General features: G+C 43.9%; 2 protein-coding genes across 6 annotated transcripts in view; both read right to left on the bottom strand.

The window, feature by feature from the left end:
• Nucleotides 1-6,063: 6,063 nt before the first annotated feature.
• On the bottom strand, nucleotides 6,064-19,652 carry LOC147139157 (sodium-dependent phosphate transport protein 2B-like). Of its 5 annotated transcripts, none has more exons than XM_086046717.1 (13): nucleotides 19,517-19,652; nucleotides 14,219-14,272; nucleotides 14,006-14,143; nucleotides 13,457-13,585; nucleotides 13,226-13,369; nucleotides 12,654-12,765; nucleotides 12,366-12,561; nucleotides 11,819-11,914; nucleotides 11,030-11,141; nucleotides 9,811-9,978; nucleotides 8,838-8,954; nucleotides 8,624-8,748; nucleotides 6,064-7,677 (listed from the first exon to the last, which is right to left on the bottom strand). In XM_086046717.1, exons 2-13 carry the CDS (start codon nucleotides 14,262-14,264, stop codon nucleotides 7,150-7,152), a joined length of 1,911 nt encoding a protein of 636 aa, XP_085902843.1. In that variant the 5' UTR covers nucleotides 14,265-14,272; nucleotides 19,517-19,652; the 3' UTR covers nucleotides 6,064-7,149. The 5 variants fall into 5 exon arrangements, with proteins under 5 accessions (XP_085902843.1, XP_085902846.1, XP_085902844.1 ...); XM_086046720.1 differs by lacking the exon at nucleotides 19,517-19,652 and adding an exon at nucleotides 15,565-16,090 and having other exon boundaries at nucleotides 14,006-14,140; nucleotides 14,219-14,266; XM_086046718.1 differs by lacking the exon at nucleotides 19,517-19,652 and adding an exon at nucleotides 15,565-16,090 and having other exon boundaries at nucleotides 14,219-14,266.
• Nucleotides 18,745-22,328, bottom strand: part of LOC147139158 (chymotrypsin-like elastase family member 3B) — a 60,567-nt gene continuing 56,983 nt past the window's right edge. Inside the window, exons 3-10 of the mRNA XM_086046724.1 lie at nucleotides 21,755-21,849; nucleotides 21,392-21,480; nucleotides 21,069-21,166; nucleotides 20,857-20,985; nucleotides 20,603-20,739; nucleotides 19,770-19,912; nucleotides 19,517-19,669; nucleotides 18,745-18,822 (exon numbers count right to left, since the gene is read on the bottom strand). Of these exons, the coding sequence (XP_085902850.1) occupies nucleotides 18,805-18,822; nucleotides 19,517-19,669; nucleotides 19,770-19,912; nucleotides 20,603-20,739; nucleotides 20,857-20,985; nucleotides 21,069-21,166; nucleotides 21,392-21,480; nucleotides 21,755-21,849 (862 nt within the window). The 3' untranslated portion in view covers nucleotides 18,745-18,804. The remainder of the gene's footprint in view (nucleotides 18,823-19,516; nucleotides 19,670-19,769; nucleotides 19,913-20,602; nucleotides 20,740-20,856; nucleotides 20,986-21,068; nucleotides 21,167-21,391; nucleotides 21,481-21,754; nucleotides 21,850-22,328) is intronic.

Raw genomic sequence — 22,328 nt, forward strand, 5'->3', positions numbered from 1 at the left:
AGTCCTCCCTCAAGCAACTCCAGTTGGTCCAAAATGCTGCTGCTCGCCTCCTAACTGTTTTAGTGTTTTATTTCGGGGTGGCCGCTCAACTATTTTGTTGCTTCAAAATTTTCGAGGCTGGCTGTCATTTCTCTTAATTGTATCAGTGCTAGGTTAATTGTATCAAAAGCAACCTGGAAATTGTTCTCACGTACGATAAGAAGCGGCTCATTTGTCTTAGATGGGCGTTGAGCTTTTAAGCAGGCGAGCTGAAATCGAGGGACCGCCGGAAATCGTTGAGCTCCTCGTCAGTGACGTACAAAACGAGGCGGACTTCAAATAAAATAGTTCATCTTTATGAAATAGTTCATGTCTCATCGTTTAGTTTGATTATATTGCACATACCTCGGCCAGTAGTTCGACGCGGTTTTCTGCATTCAACGTAATCCAAAAGCAACATATCACATCAAGCATAAAGCGGAGATATATGACAGTTTAGGATCTCTTGTCTTAAATTCATTCCTTTGACATCAAACCCAAATGTTTTCATTCCACGGTCGAAATAAACCACCGGGCCTCACTGGACTTTTCCTTTTGGAGGACAGTGCCGATCATTCGTTCCACGGTGGCCTTCGCGTGTCCCCTGAAAACCAACCCCGCAAGTGCAATGCGGCGATAAGACAATTGCACTAGTGGCCTAAAAATAACACTTAATGGCAAAGAAATTCTGCTGGACTTTGGCAGCGTTAGTGTGTCAAATGACCCTTATTAAGTGTGAGATGGCCCCCACTCAAGTCATAAAAGAAGAAAAAATGTGAACAGAACAAGCAGTTACTGATGCGCGGCGTGGCGTGACGTGTGTAAAACGGGCATCGCAAACTACTTCGGAAAGCAGGGAATTGTCAAGGACCACATTTCATGTTGGTGCCATTATGAAAAACATTGACACGGGAAAATGCCGGCTTGTGCCGGAAGTGTAAAAGGGGATTATGATACTACCTCCAAAGGCGGAACATTGCCAGGGTGAAGAGTCGAATCCAGAAAAGGGGCCCTATTTTGGTCGGCGTAAAAACAGGCGCATCTTCATTTTCGTTCCGGGGCAAGACAGGTTTACCGTGTTTGGGAATTTGGCAGATCGTGTTGCACCTGGCTGTGGGCGTTCTGGCGCGTGTTTTACACAATACACAAAACAATTGTTTTTCACAATTTGGTGACCGAAATTAGACTGGATCATAGAACAGCAGGTCTAAGTTGTGGCGCAGGTGCTGTAACGCAATTTTGATTGAGGTGCAAGCAGACACATTCAGAGCTTTGTGGACGTGTGTAGTTGATTCAAAAAGTATACAATACAATACAACTTTATTTATAGAGCGCATTTCGCAACAGCTAGAGCTGTAGACAAAGCACTTTACATCCAACAACAAAATAGCAATAATATAACAAGTGAAAGCAATAAAAGAACAGGAAATGCTATGGCCCGTGGCAGAGATGAGTTGCCACTCTGTGGAATTGTGCGTCGCTTCCAGGAAAGTGATCGAGCGAGTCCTCCTCCTCTTTCCCGGCACAATTTCCACAACCCAAAATTCAGCATCGTGCCAAGAACATTCTGTATCGCAACCAAGACATTATTTTCCAACAAGTTACTTTTGGTTATGCTGACCTTGACCCGGTCGCACCTTTTTTTTTTTTTTCCTTTTTTTTGGGGGGGATGCTGCACTAAACAAGCTAAGTTGATAAGATTCCTCAGTGGCCCCACACATTGTGCTATTGTTCATTCACTCACGCCGCAGCGATACCCGACGTTTACTCACATATTTGGACTTTTGTGGAATGGAACCGCTGAACTCGGCACGACCTCGGATGTTGACAGCCACTGTTTACCCGAACGCTGACAAACGACAAGCGCCACTGGCCGCGCACTTTGAGTCATTTTGAGTCGGTGTTGATCTCGACTAAGAAAATGAAACCTCTTGATTGACTACGTAAACATACACAGCATAACAATGCAAAATGTCAAACAGATCGGTTAAATCGGTTATTCAGATTGCGCCAAAAACGGAGTGCCGGTTGTCGACGCTCAAACTGGGGACTCGGAGTGCCAGCACGCCAAGCACTACTGATGGAAACACAAAACAGAAAATAACGCCTTGTGTTATTTTGCGCTGCAGTATTTGAACGCTATGGCTAGCCACTAGCTCTTGAGCTAGCTAGCTAGCTGCTTGGGACTTGAGGATAACTTAACGCCATATTCTCATGCGTTATTTTCTTTCTTTTTTGCGTGCTAAACAGCAAGTACATTTTGATGTCCTGTCCTTCGCATTCAGCACCGCTTGATGAGGTCCAAATGAAATAGCTGAAAAAATATATAGCATAGCCAAATATAGCAATTGAGGCAGGTAATAAGGATAATGTCCGTTAACCGTCTTTCACCTTGTTCACCACCTTCCGGTGAATTATCAAGAAACACAAAATTATGAAAAAGTCATCATAATAATAATTAAGATGGACTGGCAGCGCTAAGTAGCTAGCTAGTCTGCGCTCCAAGTTGCCCATGGTCCACTCCATTGAAGAAGCTGACCAACAGTGGTTATTTTTCACCTTGGGGTGGAATAAAAACCTGCAAAAGGCTGGCAGTGTCAAAAGGACACAAATACTTTTTTGTTTTGGACATCAGGAATTGTTTTCTTTTTTTTTTTTTTTTTTTTTTTGCAAACTTGTTGGCACGCAGCCACCAAAACTGATTAAAAATGTTTGGTGTAACCCACGCAGATGCTGACCATTGATGTTAGTCCAAATTAAAAGTTTGAAACTCCTGTGAAGCGGAGTGATTTGTGAAGTTAAAAGTCTGAGTCCTATTGTTGTTGTTGTATAACAGCACACATGGAATGATTCAATTCAATCAAATTACTTGATCAGAAGCAACTCTCGTATGATTCTGACTGGCCATATAAATGGTATCATGTTAGTACACAACTTTTCAAATGTATTTATGGCATGTCTGACATTCATCTATGGACGATGAATACTTTCAGAGAAACGGGAAAGTGAGAGGGAAAGTTATCCTTTACCCTCTGATTTCTGCAAGATTGCCTGTGTTCCTTATGTTTAGTATGTATGATCAATTTTGGCCTGTTTCACTCTTTGACTGTTTCAAGATTCCCCCATGATCCTTCAATGAGCAACAGGTGCACTTTTCTGCGCTAATCGGCACACATATGGTGGGAACCGATAGTTCTCTGAACTGTTTCAAGCTCCCTTTTGAAAACTGTTACGGAAGAAATACACACATTTTTGGCCTATAAGGTTTTTTTTGTTGTTGTTTTTACAGTTTTAAGACTACCACCATTTTGCTTGATTGGACACGAATATCAAACTTTTCCATGTACTTTCGATCACTTTAGGAAAATTGGTTGAATTTCAGGGTGAGAGAATGACATTTAGGATATTTGCTTTACTGTCAAATGTCCAAATGGGTCAAATTGTATGTAAGTGTTAAGCTCCACTCGAATGCATCGCTGTCTTGTCTTGTGATTGTCAGTGAGCTTTGAAAAAGTGAACATTGCACCCGGATAAGAAGTTCAATGCATTGTGTAACAAGGACGTCTTCATATGGACTTCAGAAGAACTCTCACTCTGTACTTCAGTAGAAGTACGGTTTCAAGTATTAGTATTAGAGTATTGCTGACCCAAGTCTCAATCGGGAAACTACCGTTTTCTGAATAAAAGGATTTCCATTTCACTTAATTAATCTATTCAGAAAATCCATTTATCCTTTTGCTCACCCATGGTATTGCAGCGTGATATTGCTGATAGATTTTGACCCGCCTGTGCCGTGTCATATGTGTAGTAGCGCATCGGCAAGTGATGCTAAAGGTTCCTCAATCATTCCCTCAGGTGTGTGCTATCTGTGGTTTGAAAGCTGGAGTTGTCATAGCAACCGCCCCTTTTGCCAGTTCCAATCTCCACATGGTTTTAAGCAATATGGGGTTCCCCAGGGCTCATTTTGCGTGCCGTTTCGGTTTAATATAAACTACCCTTCTTGACACAGAATATGGCTTTTTTTTTTTTTTTTTTTTCCAACTTTGATGGTAGTGTCATGCAGGTCGCCAGCCATGAGAAGTGGAAAGCCAAAATCGGGGTGTGTGAAATTCAGCCAATTTTTTTTTACCCAATTCTAAACAGCTCAAAATGAGATGGCGGCCACAGTTTACCGATACAGTAAAATAGTGATATCGGTGTCTCGTCACGTGTTGTTTACCCCTAAAAGCCATGAAAATCAAATAACGCTTTTATGGACAATAAGACGCCAGTCAAAACATCTTACATAAGATGCAGGAGGCATTCAAAGGGGGGTGTCCTCGGCGTTTTATTGTTTGCAGATCATCCCTGCCACGTGAACATGATAGGAGATTACACTTTATGATTTGATGAGACTTTATGAGGGATTTGCTTTATACAGCATTAAAATTTAAACGCCACGGCGACGGGGCAGCCTGTAAATCCTGACGATGACTGTTTGGAAACGCTCTGGACTTGAACATTTTTCGTGTCGTTTTAAAATCACAACTTTGCCTTCTTATCTTATTTTAACATTGAGCAGGAGAGAATGCATACCACGGCTGACGAAGATTTGATGACCACACAAACACACGCACACACGCGCACACACACACACACAAATGAAGCCATTTACTCGAAAATGCTTTATATTCATAAGATTGGTGCTTTTGTTACGCTGAAAAAGTAAATAGAAATCGTACACTACTCATGGATAGGAATTTCAACAAAATGTAACAGTTTGTATTCAGGCAGAAAATAACTTTTTTTTTTTTATCTACAAATAACAAATGTTATTAAAATAACTAGAATGCCACAATGGGAACCATTTGGACTGATTAAAAAAAAAAAGTCATTTTGGTTGGCAAAATTATCTTCAAATGCAACCCCAGGCTATTTAAAAAAAAAAAAAAATCAAATTTAGTTCTCCGGGTCAAAGCGTAAATTAACTAGATGTAATGCTGTAAATTCACCAAAATTCACTTCATGTTTATCATTTATTAAGATTAGTACATCAGATTGCCTCTAGCCTAACTGCTTGGAAAAGACACCAAACTGAAGCATTCCCATGGCAGAATTAGAAGGAAGTTGAAGTAATCTTTTTTGTCAACAAATGTAAATGAAATGTAATGAAATGATCAAAATGTAAAGTGGTGTTCAAATGCAACCCAGAGCTCAGCTATTTATGTGTGATTCAAACAAAATTCTCTTACGCTTATAAGCAATAATGATATTATATTGCTGTCACTCATAAACAAAAAACAAAACCACTTGCGTTAAACGTTCTAAATCCAAAAGTAATTCATACAGATAATTGCCATCTACAATCATGTGCACAATGACACTTATATTTATTTCCTGCTCAGATTTATTTTTCAATCCTGTGCAACGGCATGCCACTCCTCCAATGAGTCGTATCATCTCAGCGCATTGTGCAGATGTGCCTAATGCTGTTATCACATCATCTAATAACTAACGGTGATAAAAGACGCCATTTACGCGGATTGGACGCGCTCATTGAAGTGATGACCTTGGACTGGATCCGTCACCGGAACATATTGTACTCCATGTGATTGGAATGGATTGTCCATTTCAGACACCAAAAATTAGATGCATTCCTTGAAAAAAAACAACAACTTTTTGTTGCTAGTAGAGTGATTCTCAAAATGTGCTAGGCTAATGTATGGACTACACTGGTGTCACAAGTGTGCATTTGAGGTGGTGGTGTGCAGGCAAAAGGTGGACTTAAGCGCACAAAAACAGGAGAAGTCATCTCAAAAACATGGATTTGTTTACAAAAAGGGCAAACTAGGCAGGCACGCACAAAGTCCCTCCCCCCAAAAAACACAATGTACAAAGTCACATAAAAAAAAAAAAAACACACACACACTCACACATACTCAACACAAACAAATCTCATCTAGATTAGCATGATTGACAACAGAAATGATGAACACAGACTGAACGAAGGCAGTGAACTAAATACAAGCAAACTGGCGAGACAACGGCACGTACACAAGACACGAGTGGCTGGAGGGAGTTGATTTTTATTAAAGCACTAAAAGTGCACAATATGGCTTCTATGAGAACCAAAACAATTATCTGGAGAGGCCACTGGATGACACTATAAAGTTGCTGTTCAAAGGCACATCAGATATGAAAAGCAATGAAGCCGTTATCAATTGTGTGTAACACACGCGTGTGTGTGTGTGTGTGCATGCATCTCAACGCGAATGTGTGCGTGGATGCGTATGGGGCTCGATAATCAAGCAAAGTGAAGGACTACCACGAGTAACACCATCTGCAATTTCCAGCCTTGATTCCACCCCGAATATATATGCATACTGTATATCGTCGCTGTCATGTGAAAAACACGTATGTCCATTTTTTGCAATTTTCTTATTTTTACATGAATGGTGCTTCTGCGTTACAGACATCACATTAACGTGAAAATATTTTTTTTCCTCAAATTGGATATACATTTTTTTTTCCACAGAATAGCGACCATATATATATAATATACATATTTCCACGACCAAAACCATGAACAATTCCTGATCTATTTTCTCAACCACAAAACAAAAAGCTGGGGCGTTGTATTTTTTCCCCTTCCATTTTTTTTTTTTTGTATGCGGCCCCAAGGGGAAGACGTTTGGACGCCTCGAATTTGGAAAGATGCTATGTTAACTTTGGATACCTCTGGTCAAATCAGAGGACCCGCAGTACAGTAATAATAATTTTTAAAAAAAGAGTTGTGATAATTTTGCTGCGGCAAGCAAATAAGTACACTATACTTAAAAATAAAAACAGTAATTAATTTTATTCACAAACATTTTCGTCTTAAATAGTGAAGCATAACACAGCTGTAAATTGTACATTTAACATTCAGAGTTAGAATGATTTTTCATCCATCCAGAAAAAAATACAACAAAAAAAAAGTTCCAAAGTGAGTGCAGATAACGACAGAAGGCTTTTTGTAGGCAAATATTCACCCGGTCCGGTGTTTAAGACAGTTCATAGCAGCCCAACTCTGAGATTACGGCGTGGAGCGGATTGTCCGGTCAGGGGAATCATTAACGCCAAGAGATGACTATGATGACAGGCCGTGTGCTTTCAAAGATGAGTTCCCTGGATGACCTTGGGGTTGTCGTCGGTGATCGCGGCCGGGTTGTCGTACAGCTCTAGGCTCTTCTTTCGCGCCGTTTGGTCCTTCTGGCAGCAGCTGCAGCACTTGCAGATGCAGCAGCAGTAGCGGCCGCAGAAGCCCAGACACGACGTCACCACATCGTCCCAGGGAGCGAGCGAGCGCAACGGCCGCGGCAGGAAGTTCCAGGTGCGCAAGAAGCGGGGCAGGAAGCGGGGGCAGCGCGACTGCAGTACGTTGATCACGATGATGAAGATGGCGATGACGATGACGGGCACCCCGATGCCCACCAGGACTTGCCAGCCGGCCAGCGACAGGCCAAATATGGTGAGGGGCAATATCAGGAAGCACAGAATGAGGTAGAGGGCGGCGAACCAGCGGTACTGCGCCGTGCGGTTGCCCAACCCCCTGGCCAGTCTGATGGGTATCCGGGTGAACGGGATCGGATACCACAACATGATGCCCATGATGTTGAAGAAGAAATGGCAGAGCGCAATCTGACGGGAAATGCAGATGATTAGATCTCCGATTAGTCATCGCAACAAAGACGCGCTAGGGCGGAGGTGGGCGACGCCGGTCTCCCGGGGCCGGTAATCCTGGACACGTCGCCCTTCTCCAACGCAACTGGTTCAAATGATCAGGATCGTTATCCAGATTCTGCGGAGCTTGCCGGTAAGATCATCATTGGAATCAGGTGTGTCGGCGCAGGGAGTCATACAGTTTTAACCCATTAAGGACGGGAGCGCATAACCGCGTTTCTACCACTAGGGCGGGGAGATCGCGGGAGCTCTCAAACGAATAACGGCAATGATATAGACAAGGCGATTGTGGACTTTGAACCAGTAGAACCAGTCGAACGTGATGTATGCTTAAGATGTATGTTTGTAGATAATGACAATATCCATGTCTTTGTAACAGAAAAGAGGATGGTAATTACCACTCGACTTTGATATTTGTGCCCAATGGTGGTAGTCTTAAAACTGTAAAAACAACAACAACAAAAAACCCTATAGGCCAAAAATGTGTGTATTTCTTCCGTAACAGTTTTCAAACGGCTTGAAACGGTTCAGAGAACTGTCGGTTCCCACCACATGTGTGCCGATTACCGCAGAAAAGTGCACCTGTTTACACACTTTATTTTCTTCGATTGAAATGGTAAAGATGAATAAACTCGAGTCTGCGTGAAAGCCACACGTCCAAGCTCTCAAATTCTTTGGGAATTATGTTTCTGTCTGCTACAGGGGCCGAGATAGTCGTTATTTTGTAGGTGTCGAATTTCTGGGGGAACCTCAGGTTTTCAAGGGTAATTCCAAAGACGACCGACGGGTTTTGGCGAGCTGTTGAGTCAGGCGCTTTGGGCCTTAATGGGTTAAACATCCAGGGTACCGGCCCTCGAGGACAGGAAAGCCCACCCCTGGTCCAGGACTTTGCCTTCTCTCGTACCTGCAGTGAGTTGGCCAGCGTTTCCCCCGGGCTCGCCATAGCCGCAAGGATGGCCGTGGTGGTCGTTCCAATATTGGAGCCCAGGGTTAGAGGATAGGCCCGCTCAAGGCTGATGACACCAATACCTAATGACAGACGCAGGTTTGGAAACAACGTTTCACTCCTTCACATTTTGTGCGCAATAACCCGAGTGAAATAATGCGCTCGGACTCACCGACGAGAGGCGTTATCGCCGACGTGAAGACGGAGCTGCTCTGAACGATGAAGGTCATCCCAGCCCCCACCATGATCGCGATATAACCGGTGACCCAGGTGAATGGGAAAGGGAAGTCTGCGGAGATCGCAAAGACGACAAATAAACGCCGCGGCGTGAGCAGGATGCGCGCGGGTCGGGTCGTGTCGTGTCGTGATTTGTTCCTGAGCTTTGTTCATCACACAGTTCAGGATAAGAGGAGCCTGAAGGTGAGGTGTTAAGCGCCAGGAGTGGCTTTGCCTGCTTTGCTCATCAAACATCACCACCAAAGTAGATGTGCTGACTATCAAACAGGCGAGAATGTTCATATGAGTACATGCAGCACGGGGGGAAAAAAAAAAAATGGAGAGAACACTGCAAGATGATCCGTTTCTCTGCTCTCTTACCTTTTTCCAGGCTGTAGTTGCATTGATTTTTATTTTTAGTTGGTTTTTTTTTGTTTTTTTTGCAGGATACACCAAACTTTTGAAGACCTCTTAAAATCTTCAAAGAGCGCAACGTACACCATTTTTTGCAAACATGAAAATACACCATGTGCCGCTTTAATCTTTGAACTACTGACAACATTCATCCTGAATTCCAAATCCAAATGTTGTCATTTAGAGCACTAATTTGCAGAGAATAATCGCGGTCTCTTTTTGCAGAGCTCCATGCTTTTAACTCATTCAGTGCCAGACATTTCCACGACCCTCTTTTACCCTAACATTTTAAAAAATACTTAAAAAAATATATAAATAAATTGCTGAGATTGAATGGCTGGACTGTGCAAAGACAAAATAAACACGTCAACGGCAGTGAATGAGTTGATTGAATATTGAGTGATTAACTCATTCAATCCCAAAGACATATAAATACGTCCTTGGCACAGAATGAGTCCAACATCAACACAGCAGGCCCGCAAGCCCAAAAACCAATCTGTTTGTTTGTCTTTCACCTGTGTTGAGCACCCTCTTGATGACGAGGGCCACCTGGCCCTTCAGCATGGAGTTGAGCAGCTTGACGATGAGGATGAGGCAGCTGCAGAGGATGACGAGAGACATACCCAGCAGAATGAGGCCCACCGCCAGGTCGGGCAGATTGGCGTTGACGAAGATATGGGAGCCTGTGAGCAGGGGTGGCAAACGTACTTATTTTTTTGACATTTTTTTTTTTCTTCTTCATTTTATTTCAAACATACAAGAAAAAAACAAATACAACTAAAATAAGAAAAAGAAAAAAGACAAGACACGACTTACTTACACTCTGCACTTGAGCAAAAGAACAGATAGATTGAAAAAGAAAGACTCCGGGTAAGTACTTATTCAACTCCTGTGCATGAGTAAAAAAAAACTAAAGTTGTTTTTTGCTGCCATTTATATAAAATACCAACTTTGTTAACTCGGCGCACCTGGGGAAAAACTCGAAACAACCTTGACTTTTATGATCCCACCGCTTTACTAATGTTGTGAACTGACCGGCAAAAATGCTACATTAGCTAATGCTTACCTTGACCATGTTAGTCTAGATTACAGAGGGAATTTTGGAACGTCAGAGGATGGTGATGATTTTTGACCCGGCATTAGACCCAACACCAAATCATTCTTGGAGCTGACACGAAACTGTTCTCTTATTAAACTAAGAGCGTAGCTTGGTAATAGCTTACTCCTCCACAATCCCTTTTCTCATCCCTCCATGTCACTGTTGTGACTGTTCTCCGGTGTTGTGCCAAAATGTCCTACACCGGTGCAAAACTTCCAACTGGAGGCTGATTTGACGGCCTGTTCTGACAAAATGTCTCCAACCCCAACCCGCAAGCGCACTAGGGATCGGTTTGACGTCTCGACAGGTCGAAAGGATTTCCAGAACAACGGTTCAGTTGGCCTCTCACTATTTTACGTCTTCCTTATGTCGCCAGGTGCCGGTACGTAACCGGTGGACCAATCGCATTACTTTGAATTCCAGACCGGGTTGTGTTTAGCGAGGCACCCCCGATCGGCATGAATAGCCTCTTTGAGCGGGTCGAAGGTATTTGCAGGTTAGCAGCCAGGAACAGTCAAAGGTGGTCATTGTCCAAGTGGATCTCCGTTGGGTCGGGGCGAGGGTTGAATGTCTCATATTACACCTCAGGGCTTGACTACAGGTATTTACCAAAAAGGCGATGAGTCGAGGCTTACATTTCTCTTGGTAGTCTGTCCAGGTGGTGTTCTTCTCCATCCACGTTTGGTTGCCTTCCTCCCAGCAGACGGCGCCGGCGGGGCAGCTGGTCACCGTCTCGTTCCAGAAAGTCTTCATTTTCCCAAGGGAGAATTCATTTTCAACAACCGTTGTACACCACATTGAGACATAACAAGCCATCAAAATGCTTACCCTTTGATTTACAGGTTTTTAGTTTGTTTTGTTCCCAAGCTCGTAATTCACTTTACTTGTACAGTGTTAGCTTGATTTTACGAGAATCCCTGACAGGTATCGGGATAAAGCAGACGATTCGGTTTTGCTCATTTCCTACTGGTTTTATAATTCTATGTCGTAAGCTGAGACAAGGCCAGGGATCCACAAAAAACAATCCCCCTTGAACTATAGCGTAGCAACATTTGCTAGCATAGCAACACTTGCTATGCTAGAGTTTATGACCCCCAGAATAATCGCTTCTGATTGTTCTTTTGCGATTCGTTTGAGTAGCGCGATGGGCATCAGCTCAAAGGGGGTGCGTCATATCAACGAGTACCTGTGGAAATAATGTCATGGGTAATACTGATGTGATGTATAGCGTAGCGCGATGTTTGAAAATATCATTGGAAAGCTCATTTTACATCATAGCAAAACCGCATTTCTGAAACACGGGGCACTGTGACTCATTTTTCTACGTCAGGTCACATAGCGCCGCTCTTATTTGTAACGAGCGAAATGAAATAATCCAATCTTTCCCATCTGGTATGATTCAGCGTCCATGCAGGTTTTCTTACCGTGTTGACCTTCTTCTTGCACCAAATTTTGATCAGACTCTTGTTTCTGGCGGCCTCATCGCCGGTGGCAATTCCGGTGATGACCGATTTATCCAGCTAAGAAAGAGAAAGCGGCGTTAGGGGAACATCACAGGGCAGGGATGTCCAACGTGTGCTTGTGTCCATGATGGTCTGCTAGAATCATTACTTGGGGTGCAATCGTACATGTAAACCAGGTCCTCAGCTTATGACAAAGTTGTCTTCCCATGGGAGGGACACAACCTGAATTTGTACTACTGCAACTGCGACTGCTATCGATATTGCACTTTCCCCAAAGAATGACGATAAAAAGGTCTGAATGGTCACGCAAAAGAATAGCTGCGGGACTGCAAATCAAAACTGAGCACGGATCATAATTCATCCAGTGCTTGTATTTGCTCAAAAGGCTTTTATTGTGAAGCATTAGCGCGGGTGCGTTCAAGAAGAACAACAATGATACTTGTGTGCCAAAAGGTTTCATGAAATAGAATGAAAGCCAAATTCCTTCCCGTGCCTTTGATTTGCCTACCTGGATAATGGAGTCTGTGAGCGGCTCGGTGATGATCTTGAGCAGGTCGGGCGCGTCCTCCCCCGACTGGATGTGGAACGACTTAATGATGAGGTGGGTGAGCTTTTCCAGGACCCCCGTGGCCACCTCCAAGGGCAGCAGCACCAGCACGGATAACCAGTTGAAGAAGTCGTGCACGGTGGCGCCGGCGAAGGCCCTGCACGGTGGAGATGGGGCGTGACGTTCTTCGACGCGTGCGCCCAACGAGCCAAAGTTTTGCCCGCCTTGGCGCGGAGCCACTTCTTGTACCTGCGGAACTCGTTGCGGTTGCCTGCCTGCATCATGGCCACGATAGTGTTGGTGACCGATGTTCCGATGTTGGCGCCCATGATGATGGGCACTGCGGACCTGACCTCCAGTACTGCAAAAAAAACACAAAAAAAAAAAAACACATTCAAGGGCATGTTTCATAACATCAAAGACGATTTAGAGTCTCTGATGACCCAATCGCGCAGGCTTTGGTAAACATTAACTCATTCGCTGCCAGACATTTTCAGACCCTCTTTTAACCTAACCTTTGAAAAAAAAAAAATGGAAAAAAAATATAAATAAATTCCTGGGATTGAATGGCTGGACTGTGAAAAGACAAATTTGTCAATGGCAGTGATTGAGTTAAAGGCATTTTTAGTCTTCGAGTGTCACCAAAAAGGACAATTAACTCAACTCAAATGGAATCCAACTGCTGACTGCCACGGACAAAAACATTTGTATGATTTTCAACGGATGGGGCTGAGGTAAAAGATTTTGCAGTGGCGTCAGAGCGGTCACGTACACGGTCATATACCGAGAATTAGAATAAACGTCCGGCAAACAATCCTTACATCCGGAGGACACCATGCTGACCACGATGGATGACGAGGTGCTGGAGCTTTGCACCAACACTGTGACCAACACCCCGATCACCAGACCGGCCACCGGGTTGGACAGGATCACGTTCTCCTTGAAGATGTCCCCGGCAGCTTTGCCTGCGAACCAAACATTCAAAGATGACCCCCAGCGTCTCAGCGACCTAGCCAGAAAAGTCGGCGGAAGACGGAGAACCTCTGTCTCACCTCCGACCAGCTGGAAGGCCGAGCTGAGCACGTCCAGAGAGCAGATGAACAAGTAGAGAAGTCCGAGTAGTAACGCCGGCTTTACGATGGCGGTCACCACTCGTACGATCTTCCCCTTGGTGTCCAAATCTGAACGGGTAGATGAGAGACGTTCCTACTAAATGTCATAATGCTGAACGAAACTGGCTTGGGGAGTGATTAGCGTTTAAAGTTTGATGGCAGATTCCGTTTGCATTTTGCGTCGTAAGTTCCTGAGAATTTTGGATCGCTTGATGAAACTAGCTCTGGTGAAAATGTTTCGATTTTAAGTGGTCCTAGACCCAAACTCTGTGGTGTTCCCCCGAGGAATTTGAAAGGGCTGCCTCAAACCAAAACCGCAGACTTGTGCATCTCAAAGCACGGGCTCTTGAGCCTCTTTTTGTTGGGCGACTCACGACCGACCTCTTGACCAAATTTCATGTGGTTTAGGGAAAGTGGCTTCGGAGATGAACCTGCTGCACTTTCAACATTAGCAGACCCAGGACCCCTCCTCGGTCCAAACAATCTTACCCGACCACTTGACACCCATGTCCTTGAGCTCCGGCAGGTCCCAGGGATCCTCTTCAGGCACGTCATCATTGACCAGGTCCACAGTGGAATAGGACGCCAGCATGGCTCCTTCCTTCCTGCCCTTTTCATTGTCTTCTGCTGGAGAGATATGAAGTCAGAACATTACAGAGAGGAAAGGTGGAGACTCAACGCGTTGAGCGCGATGCGACATACCAAGGCCGCGCGAGGACTCACTCCCCAATTGTGGTCTGGGCGCCATGACTGTATCTAGACAAAGACATCACCTTTTAGTCAGTTGGGTGTAACAGAATGTCTGGCGCATCGGACAGTCACTTTTATCATCCCGTCGCCTTGAGAGCAAATGTTGTTACTGCGTCCAACAAAGTCGACTGTAATTATCCGGCCTCGGGGGGTTAGTATTTAAAGCATGAAAGACGTGGTATGCCGATTGTGTCTGGAATGCCAGGGCAGCCATTTTCCCGCTGTCTTACGGAGAAAGCAATTGTCACTTTGCCACAAATCAATAAGGCATTTCTTTGGCAGTAGTCGCAGAATCATAAAAGAGGCACAATCGCTGCCGGCGCTTCTCTGGTCTTGCCATCATTCCGGTTGCATGTGAGTTGGAGCCGATTTTAGTTGGCAGAAGAAGCAGGATACACCTTGGACTGGACGCAGCCACACGCACCAGATCTTACAGACAACCTCACATGAAGTTTCTTAATTGCTAAATGGATACTTTGTTTTCTTTTGGGCAGAGAATCCGTACCAAAATGGGCACATTTTCTTCAGTCTCAACAGAATTCGATTTTTGTTTTTTTTTAACATTTAACAGACGGACATTGCTGTATACTTATTTGGTTGTTTGTAATTTTAGTGATTTCTGATTTCAAATTCAACGGCAGAAAGTATGATCTGAACCAGCCAATGATCTTCACTTGGAACTTACATACCTTAACTTTCCCGCCCCAGAAAATCTCTCCTTCACATAAATTGAACAATCGTGCTTGGTTGTCAATCGTTTCGAGCCCTGTGCCTCGAAACTATAAACCACATATTTATATCTTCAAATCAACACCTTTCGACGAGCAAAATGCAGCGTTCTAACACAACCTCTACAACGGTGCCCATCAAGATGTGTCCGATTGCTTTGAAGTGGGCCTTCCGGTCTCTTTCATTTTCATCTGGCCTTCAAATTGAATCATGCCTCTTCCAACAAAGTCACCAAAGCACAATTTTGTTGGATTTCTAATGAAACGAAAAAAAAAAAAAAAAAGGACTGATATACAGATTGAAGTCGCACACGCCTTTTGAGGAACCTGGAATGCTGAGTATCAGATTGCACGCTAAGACATTTCTCTGTTGAGTGCGTGGCTCACTGCGTACACAATACACAACTGCAGGAAATTAGGACCACTCAAACTCGTTTTCTTTGCAATTTCCAAAAGCTCATATTGCTTTCAACTACGCCTTTTTAGAGCCACGAGCACAATGTGACAAGCAGCTCTTTTCCCAATGTATGCGCCCATCGCCAATCACTTGACAATTCCAGTGAGACTCACCCGACTAAGCGCGTCTTTATGAAGGGCGAAGTTTATTCCCGGGCTGCTTGGCTGTGCCGGAGTTTTCGTAGTCTCGGCAGAACCGAGGGAGGTTGCGCCACTTGGTGCTGAGCTCCGAAAGCCGAAGGGGGGGCGCCGCACCTTGGGACACCTGTTGCTACGGGGAGGGTGGCCCTGCCTCCTGCTCTTATAGGTCCGCCACACACACACACATGCACACACACTCGCACACTGGGTGCAAAGGTTGGTCACACACACACACACACATACGCACGTACACACACACACACGTGCACCCACGCCTATATCTCTGCATGTGATTAGCATTGTGTGGAAGAATGAGGCGGAGTTTTTAATTTGAAGTACACACTTTATAAATATAGATCAGCCATAAGTAAATATCGGTGCCAAGCTTCGTAAAAAATTGTAGTTGGAAAAGAGGGTTAATCGCGATTTTGCGATTAATTAGTTTAAACATTTTAATCGCTTGACAGCACTAATATATATATATATATATATATATATATATATATATATATATATATATATATATATATATATATATATATATATATAATGACAGGAGGACATTAATCTGTTCCAGCCTCCCCAAATTAACCAATAAAACAGTTTAGTAATGAGAAAAAGAAGACTTTCTAATATTGACATCACTTACCGAAATCAAAAAGAATTCTACGGTTTTTTTTTTTTTTTTTTTGTCACGCTTTGTCCGACAATGCACATTGTGCCGCTCGTGCTGGTGTGCGCCTTGGTCACCTGGGGGCAGTATCGGAGAGACATTGGGAAATACTGTACTGGAGGTTCAGCTCCTCTCTTGGCTTCTCAGACAGAAGGATCATTAATCGTTCTTCTGGGAGGATAAAGAATATATGCCTGTGTGTATTTTCGTATTATCTGTTTGTACGCGTTGCTGCACATTTTTGTTCCGATATCTGTGGCTTGAAGGGTAACAGCACCACCACACACAGTAGATGCTAATTGATAGCCCAAGCGCCTATATGAGTTTCCTATTGTGTGTTAGCATTAAGCTACCGGACGCTATGTAGTTTTTGTCAACACACAATGTATAATTGTCTTTGTTTTGTGTTTGGTTTAAAAGAAAACAAAACGGAGTGATGCCTCTTTGCAAGTCAAATCAATCTCGAAACAGTCGTAAGTTAGGTCACTCAAGGCACCACTGTAAATCTATTTGAATCATTCAGTTGCCATGAAAAGTGGTTTAGACTGCCCTCTAATGACTGTCAGTGGAATACTCATTGCGTTAAACAACAACTAAACACTTCCTATCTAAAGTGGCGCCTCTACTTTTCAGTGCCCTAATCTTTGACTTTTTTGAGATACAAGCGGCTGATTTTTGTCTTGAGTTGCAAGCATAAATCTGGATAATTGTCCCTTTCAGACACACGCACACACGCGTACATGTGCACGCCAACTCACACAGCCATGGCCTCGCACGTTAATGACTCATTAGCAGTGCATTTACGGGGCCTCGATAGGCCCCACAAACAACTTTGCCTGTTACAGTGGGCATAAATGGTGTGAATAGTAGTTAATGTTTCACATGAAGGTTACTTGCCAGTAAAAAAAACAAAACAAAACCCAATGCCTCCGACCTTTCACCTATAGTAAAAAAGTTACGATTAAAAAAAAAAACAGGGTTCAACAGGTTGATTACGCTATGACGTGTTTTACAGCGTAGTGGTGGCAGTTTGGAAAATGTGGGAATGTGCCAACGTTCTGAGCGGAATGACCTTCAGACCTGTAAAGTACTGCTGTAACCTATGAGAGGAAAAGTCACTATATTGCATCATCCAGGAATTAGACTGCACCCGACTACTGAGCAGTGTAAACTCAGATGAAAACAAACCTGGATAAATATGATCAACTTAACTTGCTCCGCGACCATGCTTATAACCGCGGGCGTCAATCTGGGGGGGAATGGGAAGACCTATATATATATAGATATATATTAGAATTTTTTTGCCTGATCAAACTGTACAAATAAATCAAATGCAGCTCATTGTCTGAAATGTATTCAAATCGTGTTTCCAGATACGCCGCCTCTTCTTCTGGCGCCTTCGCCCGGCTGCGTTTGAGCGACTTCATCATTTATCCGGCGGCGCCACAGCCAATAAACGCGCGGTGGCCGCGTGGATTTTAATATCTATTTATCACGGCAGATGCTGATAACCTCTGCGGAAAGAACATCAGTGTTTGTTTTAATTACTATTTCATGAAACCTTGACCTTAGCCTGTAAAGTGTATCATTGGGAGAAGGGAAGATGGGGGTGCGGGGGGGGGCTATTTGGGGATGAGGGCGGGAGATGCAGGCATCCTACACTTTTCCGCGGTTATTTATTGACTAACCCATTAAACGGCAGGTTTTCCCTAGTGTAGGCCAACCTTTGACTTTTGGAATTCTGCCTCCATAAAGGGCCTGTAATCACACACACGGGCAGACATACCAGCACGCGTGCAGTGCTGTCACCACTAAGCCGTGCAATAATCCACACTTGTCACTCATCTCATATGTTTTCATAGTGATGTGGATGACTTTAGGCATAGGGTTAGCCTAAACCCAAAGGTTAGCCTAACAAAGGTTAGCCTAACCTAAAGCATAACAGTCAAGCGGGTACAAGTGCGTTATTGGGCGGACCCTCCCAATAATTAGGTGAGAGGTCGTGGTGTTTAATGAGCATTTGCGACAACTGATGATTTCAAAAACGTGTTGTCATTTGGAGAAAGGAAGCGTGTCCTCCAACAGTTGTACAAGAGTCTGCTGCCATCTATTGGTCAAAAGGTCACAGCACACACGTGCTTCTGCTGCATATCAATTCCAGCTATCTTTGCTATATGATACTAGCATGCGTCATTGAATAAAGACATTTAACATAATGATGAATACAGTTTCTTGCCTGTTATAATCAGTCGAATAAATGATATTTTCCAGAAAATAAGCGGCGTTCATACAAAGAAAAAGTCTTCCTTTTACTTATTTTTAAATATTTCATTTAACGAATGACAACATAACATCAATAACACGTATTAAATAAAGTCTCTTAAATAATCGTGCTGTATGCGGTGGCAACTGCAGTAGTGGAAAAATCCATCTTCCCAAATTTGAAAGATATCATAAAAAAAACAATAATTATGACATAATTATTGATGTTCTACATGTATATTTTTAAGTTGTGTTTCTAATTTTCATTTTTGGCTTCTTCAGTAGTGCAGCATCACCTGAGGAAACATGAACATATGATTTACAAATAGCACTCACGCCACTACTACTCGACCCCCCGCCCATGAATAAAATGACGAATACCAAGAAATCAATTTAAATAATAATACAAATAAAACATAATCAATGAAGTAATTAAAAATAAATGTGGAAAATTCAATTTATTATCATTTCTATTTAAACTTAGAAATGCCATCTCTTTCTCTCTTTTTTTGCCTTCTTAACGCTGTTAAAAGTAATGAAAGCGCTTCAAATTAATGTTGAAATATTTTTTTTTGTAGTTCAAAGTGAAACCGGTAGGTGGTAGCAGACGCTCACTTGTGGTTTAGCCTGTGCCTCTCTCAATCGGTGTCTGCAAAGGGTGAGCACTTGAACTCTACTCTTTTACTTGTGGTGAACTTATTTTGACACTTGCATGAAAGTTAAGAATTTTCAAAAGCTTTTTAAAAGCTGCTTTTGTAAATTTGACTTTTTAAATCCTTTTTTAATGAGTATTTACCAAATGGTAAACTCATTTAGATGCCCACTGAGCTGATGTCTGATGAGATTTGCTGACATCACACATGATGGTTTGATTTGGGCAGAAAATTTGGGCTAAACTCCAAATTGAGTCACTGCTACATTTTCCAGAAGCAAAATTGTCCTTTTTGCAAATATATGGTGAAGGTAGTGAGTGTGTGCGCGCCGTCTTACGTCGCTGAGCCACTGGGCAAAGGCGGAGGTGCGAGTGAAGACGGTGGGCTTCTTGGCCTCGTTGCACACTCGCGACGACACGAAGCTGGTGACGCCTTCCACGTACCAGCGGCCGTCCTCGCCCTGGCAGTTGAGCGGGCCGCCCGAGTCGCCCTAAATAAGAAGACGGGAAACGCTTACAGGCGGGAGGAAGTCAAAAGCGCCCCCCCCCCCCCCCCCCCCCGGATTGCGACTGCCGGCATCCTCAACGTACATGACACCCCGACACGGCGTCCCCGCCTGCGCAGATCATGGTGGTCTTGACGGTGACGCCCCACCAGTCGCTCTGGCTGCAGACGCTGTGCTGCACCACGGGCAGCAAGGCCTGTTGCAGCTCGGCCGGCATCGGACCGTGGCCTGCAACAACAACGCGACTTTTAGCCACATGAAAGCGCAAATGGATGTTTCTCCTCGCAAAGTTGACTTGTGAAGTTTCATGGGGTATGGTGACTCATCAAACGTCCAGCAATAACAAAACCTGAAATGACTCATATTTTTGTGTCGCCCCTCCGTCTAGGAAACGAGATTCCAATTCGGGGACAGTCAGACAAAAGCTTTCGACGTTTGTCTCGGAAGGATCCCTGGTCATGGCGCTAAAATGGCAGCTTCAAGCTAAAATGGTACACTTCCTGTGCATGGGCTTTAGAGTTTTTTGGGTGGTTCTAATCAAGGTAGACATGTCTACAAAATTTCATGTTGTTAATTCAAACTGGTTTTGGGAGTTGAATTTAAAAAAAACCATATCTCCAGGGCCAATTTTAAAAACGCTAAGGACCCAATTTTTGTGGGTGATGCCCATGATGATACTAAATGTCAACATTCACCAGGTTGAACACACCTGCCAAATTTGGTGAGCTTTGAATAGTGAAAAGTCATCAAAGTTGTGATTTATTAGGCCTTAAATGGCCGAGGACTAAAGTTGCTGACTTCATGTATCTTTTTGCACACGGCTTCATGTGACTTTTTGTGGGTCTGGTCATGATAGACGCGCCTACCAAATTCTATGTGTCTGCGTGCAAAATGTTTCCAAAATGACAGAGATCTTACTGTAAAGGTTGCCCCAGCCGGTGATGTAGCACGCAGCCCCGTGGGCGGGGATCTTGCCGGCCGGCGGGAGACAAGCCGGGCCAACGCTGTCCGTCATGATGGGACTCTTAGACAGCTTCAGCAGGGCCAAGTCATTGCTGATAAAATAAACCGGGTGAGCTGTTAAACCTTACTGCGCAGAAAAGTCAACTTGGACCCATTTTGACATTTGACATCACTAGAAAGGAAGACCTCAACTGTTGGTTCAAACTCACCCGTCGCCTACGTGGTCAATGTCCCATTTCGGGTGGACGACGATGCGCAGGATGTCGCGGATCTGCTCAGTACCTTCCTGCTGGTTCATGTCGTGCTCTCCCAGCACCACGCGGTAAATGTCCCCCGGCCTGACAACACCAACTCAATTCAATATGATTCAGTCCTGCTGGTCTGATGTCATACTCGATACGTAAAATGAGCGGTTGCTCACCAGATACAGTGGCCGGCCGTCAGCACCCACCGAGGCGCGACCAGAGTTCCTCCGCACGTGTGGTGGTAGCGGCTGCCGTGCTTCACCTGCAGGGAGATCTGACAACAAACAATAGCTTGTTCATGTTGACGAGATTGCTGCCGAGTGGCCGCCAGTCAATCGCAAAATTGATCGCGATATATGCCTGCCACGTCTCGGAGTTATCGAGCATACAAAGTGCGGGATTCAAACACGTAAACTTTTGACCGTGAGGCAGGTGTGCTTTCCACATTCCTCACTGGTTCATGTTCAGTTCCGTTCGTTACGAAAGGCGTCGCTTTTACCTGCCAGGGCCAGCTGTGAGGCAAAGCATCCTCTCCGTTTACCACCCGATTGGTGTTCGGCTGGATTGCTGGTGTACCACACCCAAGTACTGAGAAAATGAAAACAGTCGGCCATTTCAGAACTTTGGTAAACAACGCTCAAAAAAGGTACTGTACATGTGTATCGTTAATAGTTGTGTACATTTTATAGTTGCTAATAAGTAGGCCTTATGGAAGCATATGGATATTTGAACAATAAAGGGGCTAAGGATTGAACCCTGGGGATCTCCACAGGCCATTTGGTGTAAGACATAGTTATCAATTTCAACAAAGTATGCCGTGTTATCCTTGAGTCACTGACTATGACTTAGTAGAAGAACTCACCCAAAGCTATTTGCAGGATGAGGAGGCTCAGAGTCTGCAGCATGATGTCTGTCTTTCTCTCTCTCTTCTCACCTCGCACCGCCGTCTTATTATAGCTTTATTCCCCCCGCCCCCACACACACACACACACCCCACCACCATAACACATGGCAATCAGGGTCAATCCGAATGGGAAGAACTTCCTGTTTCACAGATGGCCGGGCGATTTTGGGGATCTTGAATACAGCTGCTGGTATCGTATACAAACAACGCGCCATGTGAGCCACAACAGAGGCACACCTGCTCAAAAAAAAAAAAAAAAAAAAAAAAAAAAAAAAAAATGAGGGCCAATGCAGAAGAAGAGCCGTGTCAGCAATTCTGCTTTTAAAGTACTAAAAGTATGTATTATGTTTAATCTATTAGAGTTTTCAATTATTGCCGATTGTTGTGAACTGATCTGAAAGTATCCAAAAGCAGTAACAACAACAACAACAGCAACAAAAAGGTCCAGCATGAAGAAAAGGTGAAAAGGAATCATAAATATTTCCCACATCAGACAGGGGACGTTTCCTTGCTTCTCATCCTCATCAGGTTT

Source organism: Filicampus tigris, chromosome 12 (assembly GCF_054856515.1).
Source record: "Filicampus tigris isolate MCC_2025a chromosome 12, RoL_Ftig_1.0, whole genome shotgun sequence".
Lineage (NCBI taxonomy): Eukaryota > Metazoa > Chordata > Actinopteri > Syngnathiformes > Syngnathidae > Filicampus > Filicampus tigris.

Coding starts and splice junctions, on each gene's coding strand:
- LOC147139157 (XM_086046717.1), bottom strand. CDS start 14,264: ATGGCGCCCAGACCACAATTGGGGAGTGAGTCCTCGCGCGGCCTTG. Junction 9,979..11,029: donor GACAGACTACCAAGAGAAAT/GTAAGCCTCGAC, acceptor CCCTGCTCACAG/GCTCCCATATCTTCGTCAAC. Junction 7,678..8,623: donor CGCTGGCCAACTCACTGCAG/GTACGAGAGAAG, acceptor ATTTCCCGTCAG/ATTGCGCTCTGCCATTTCTT.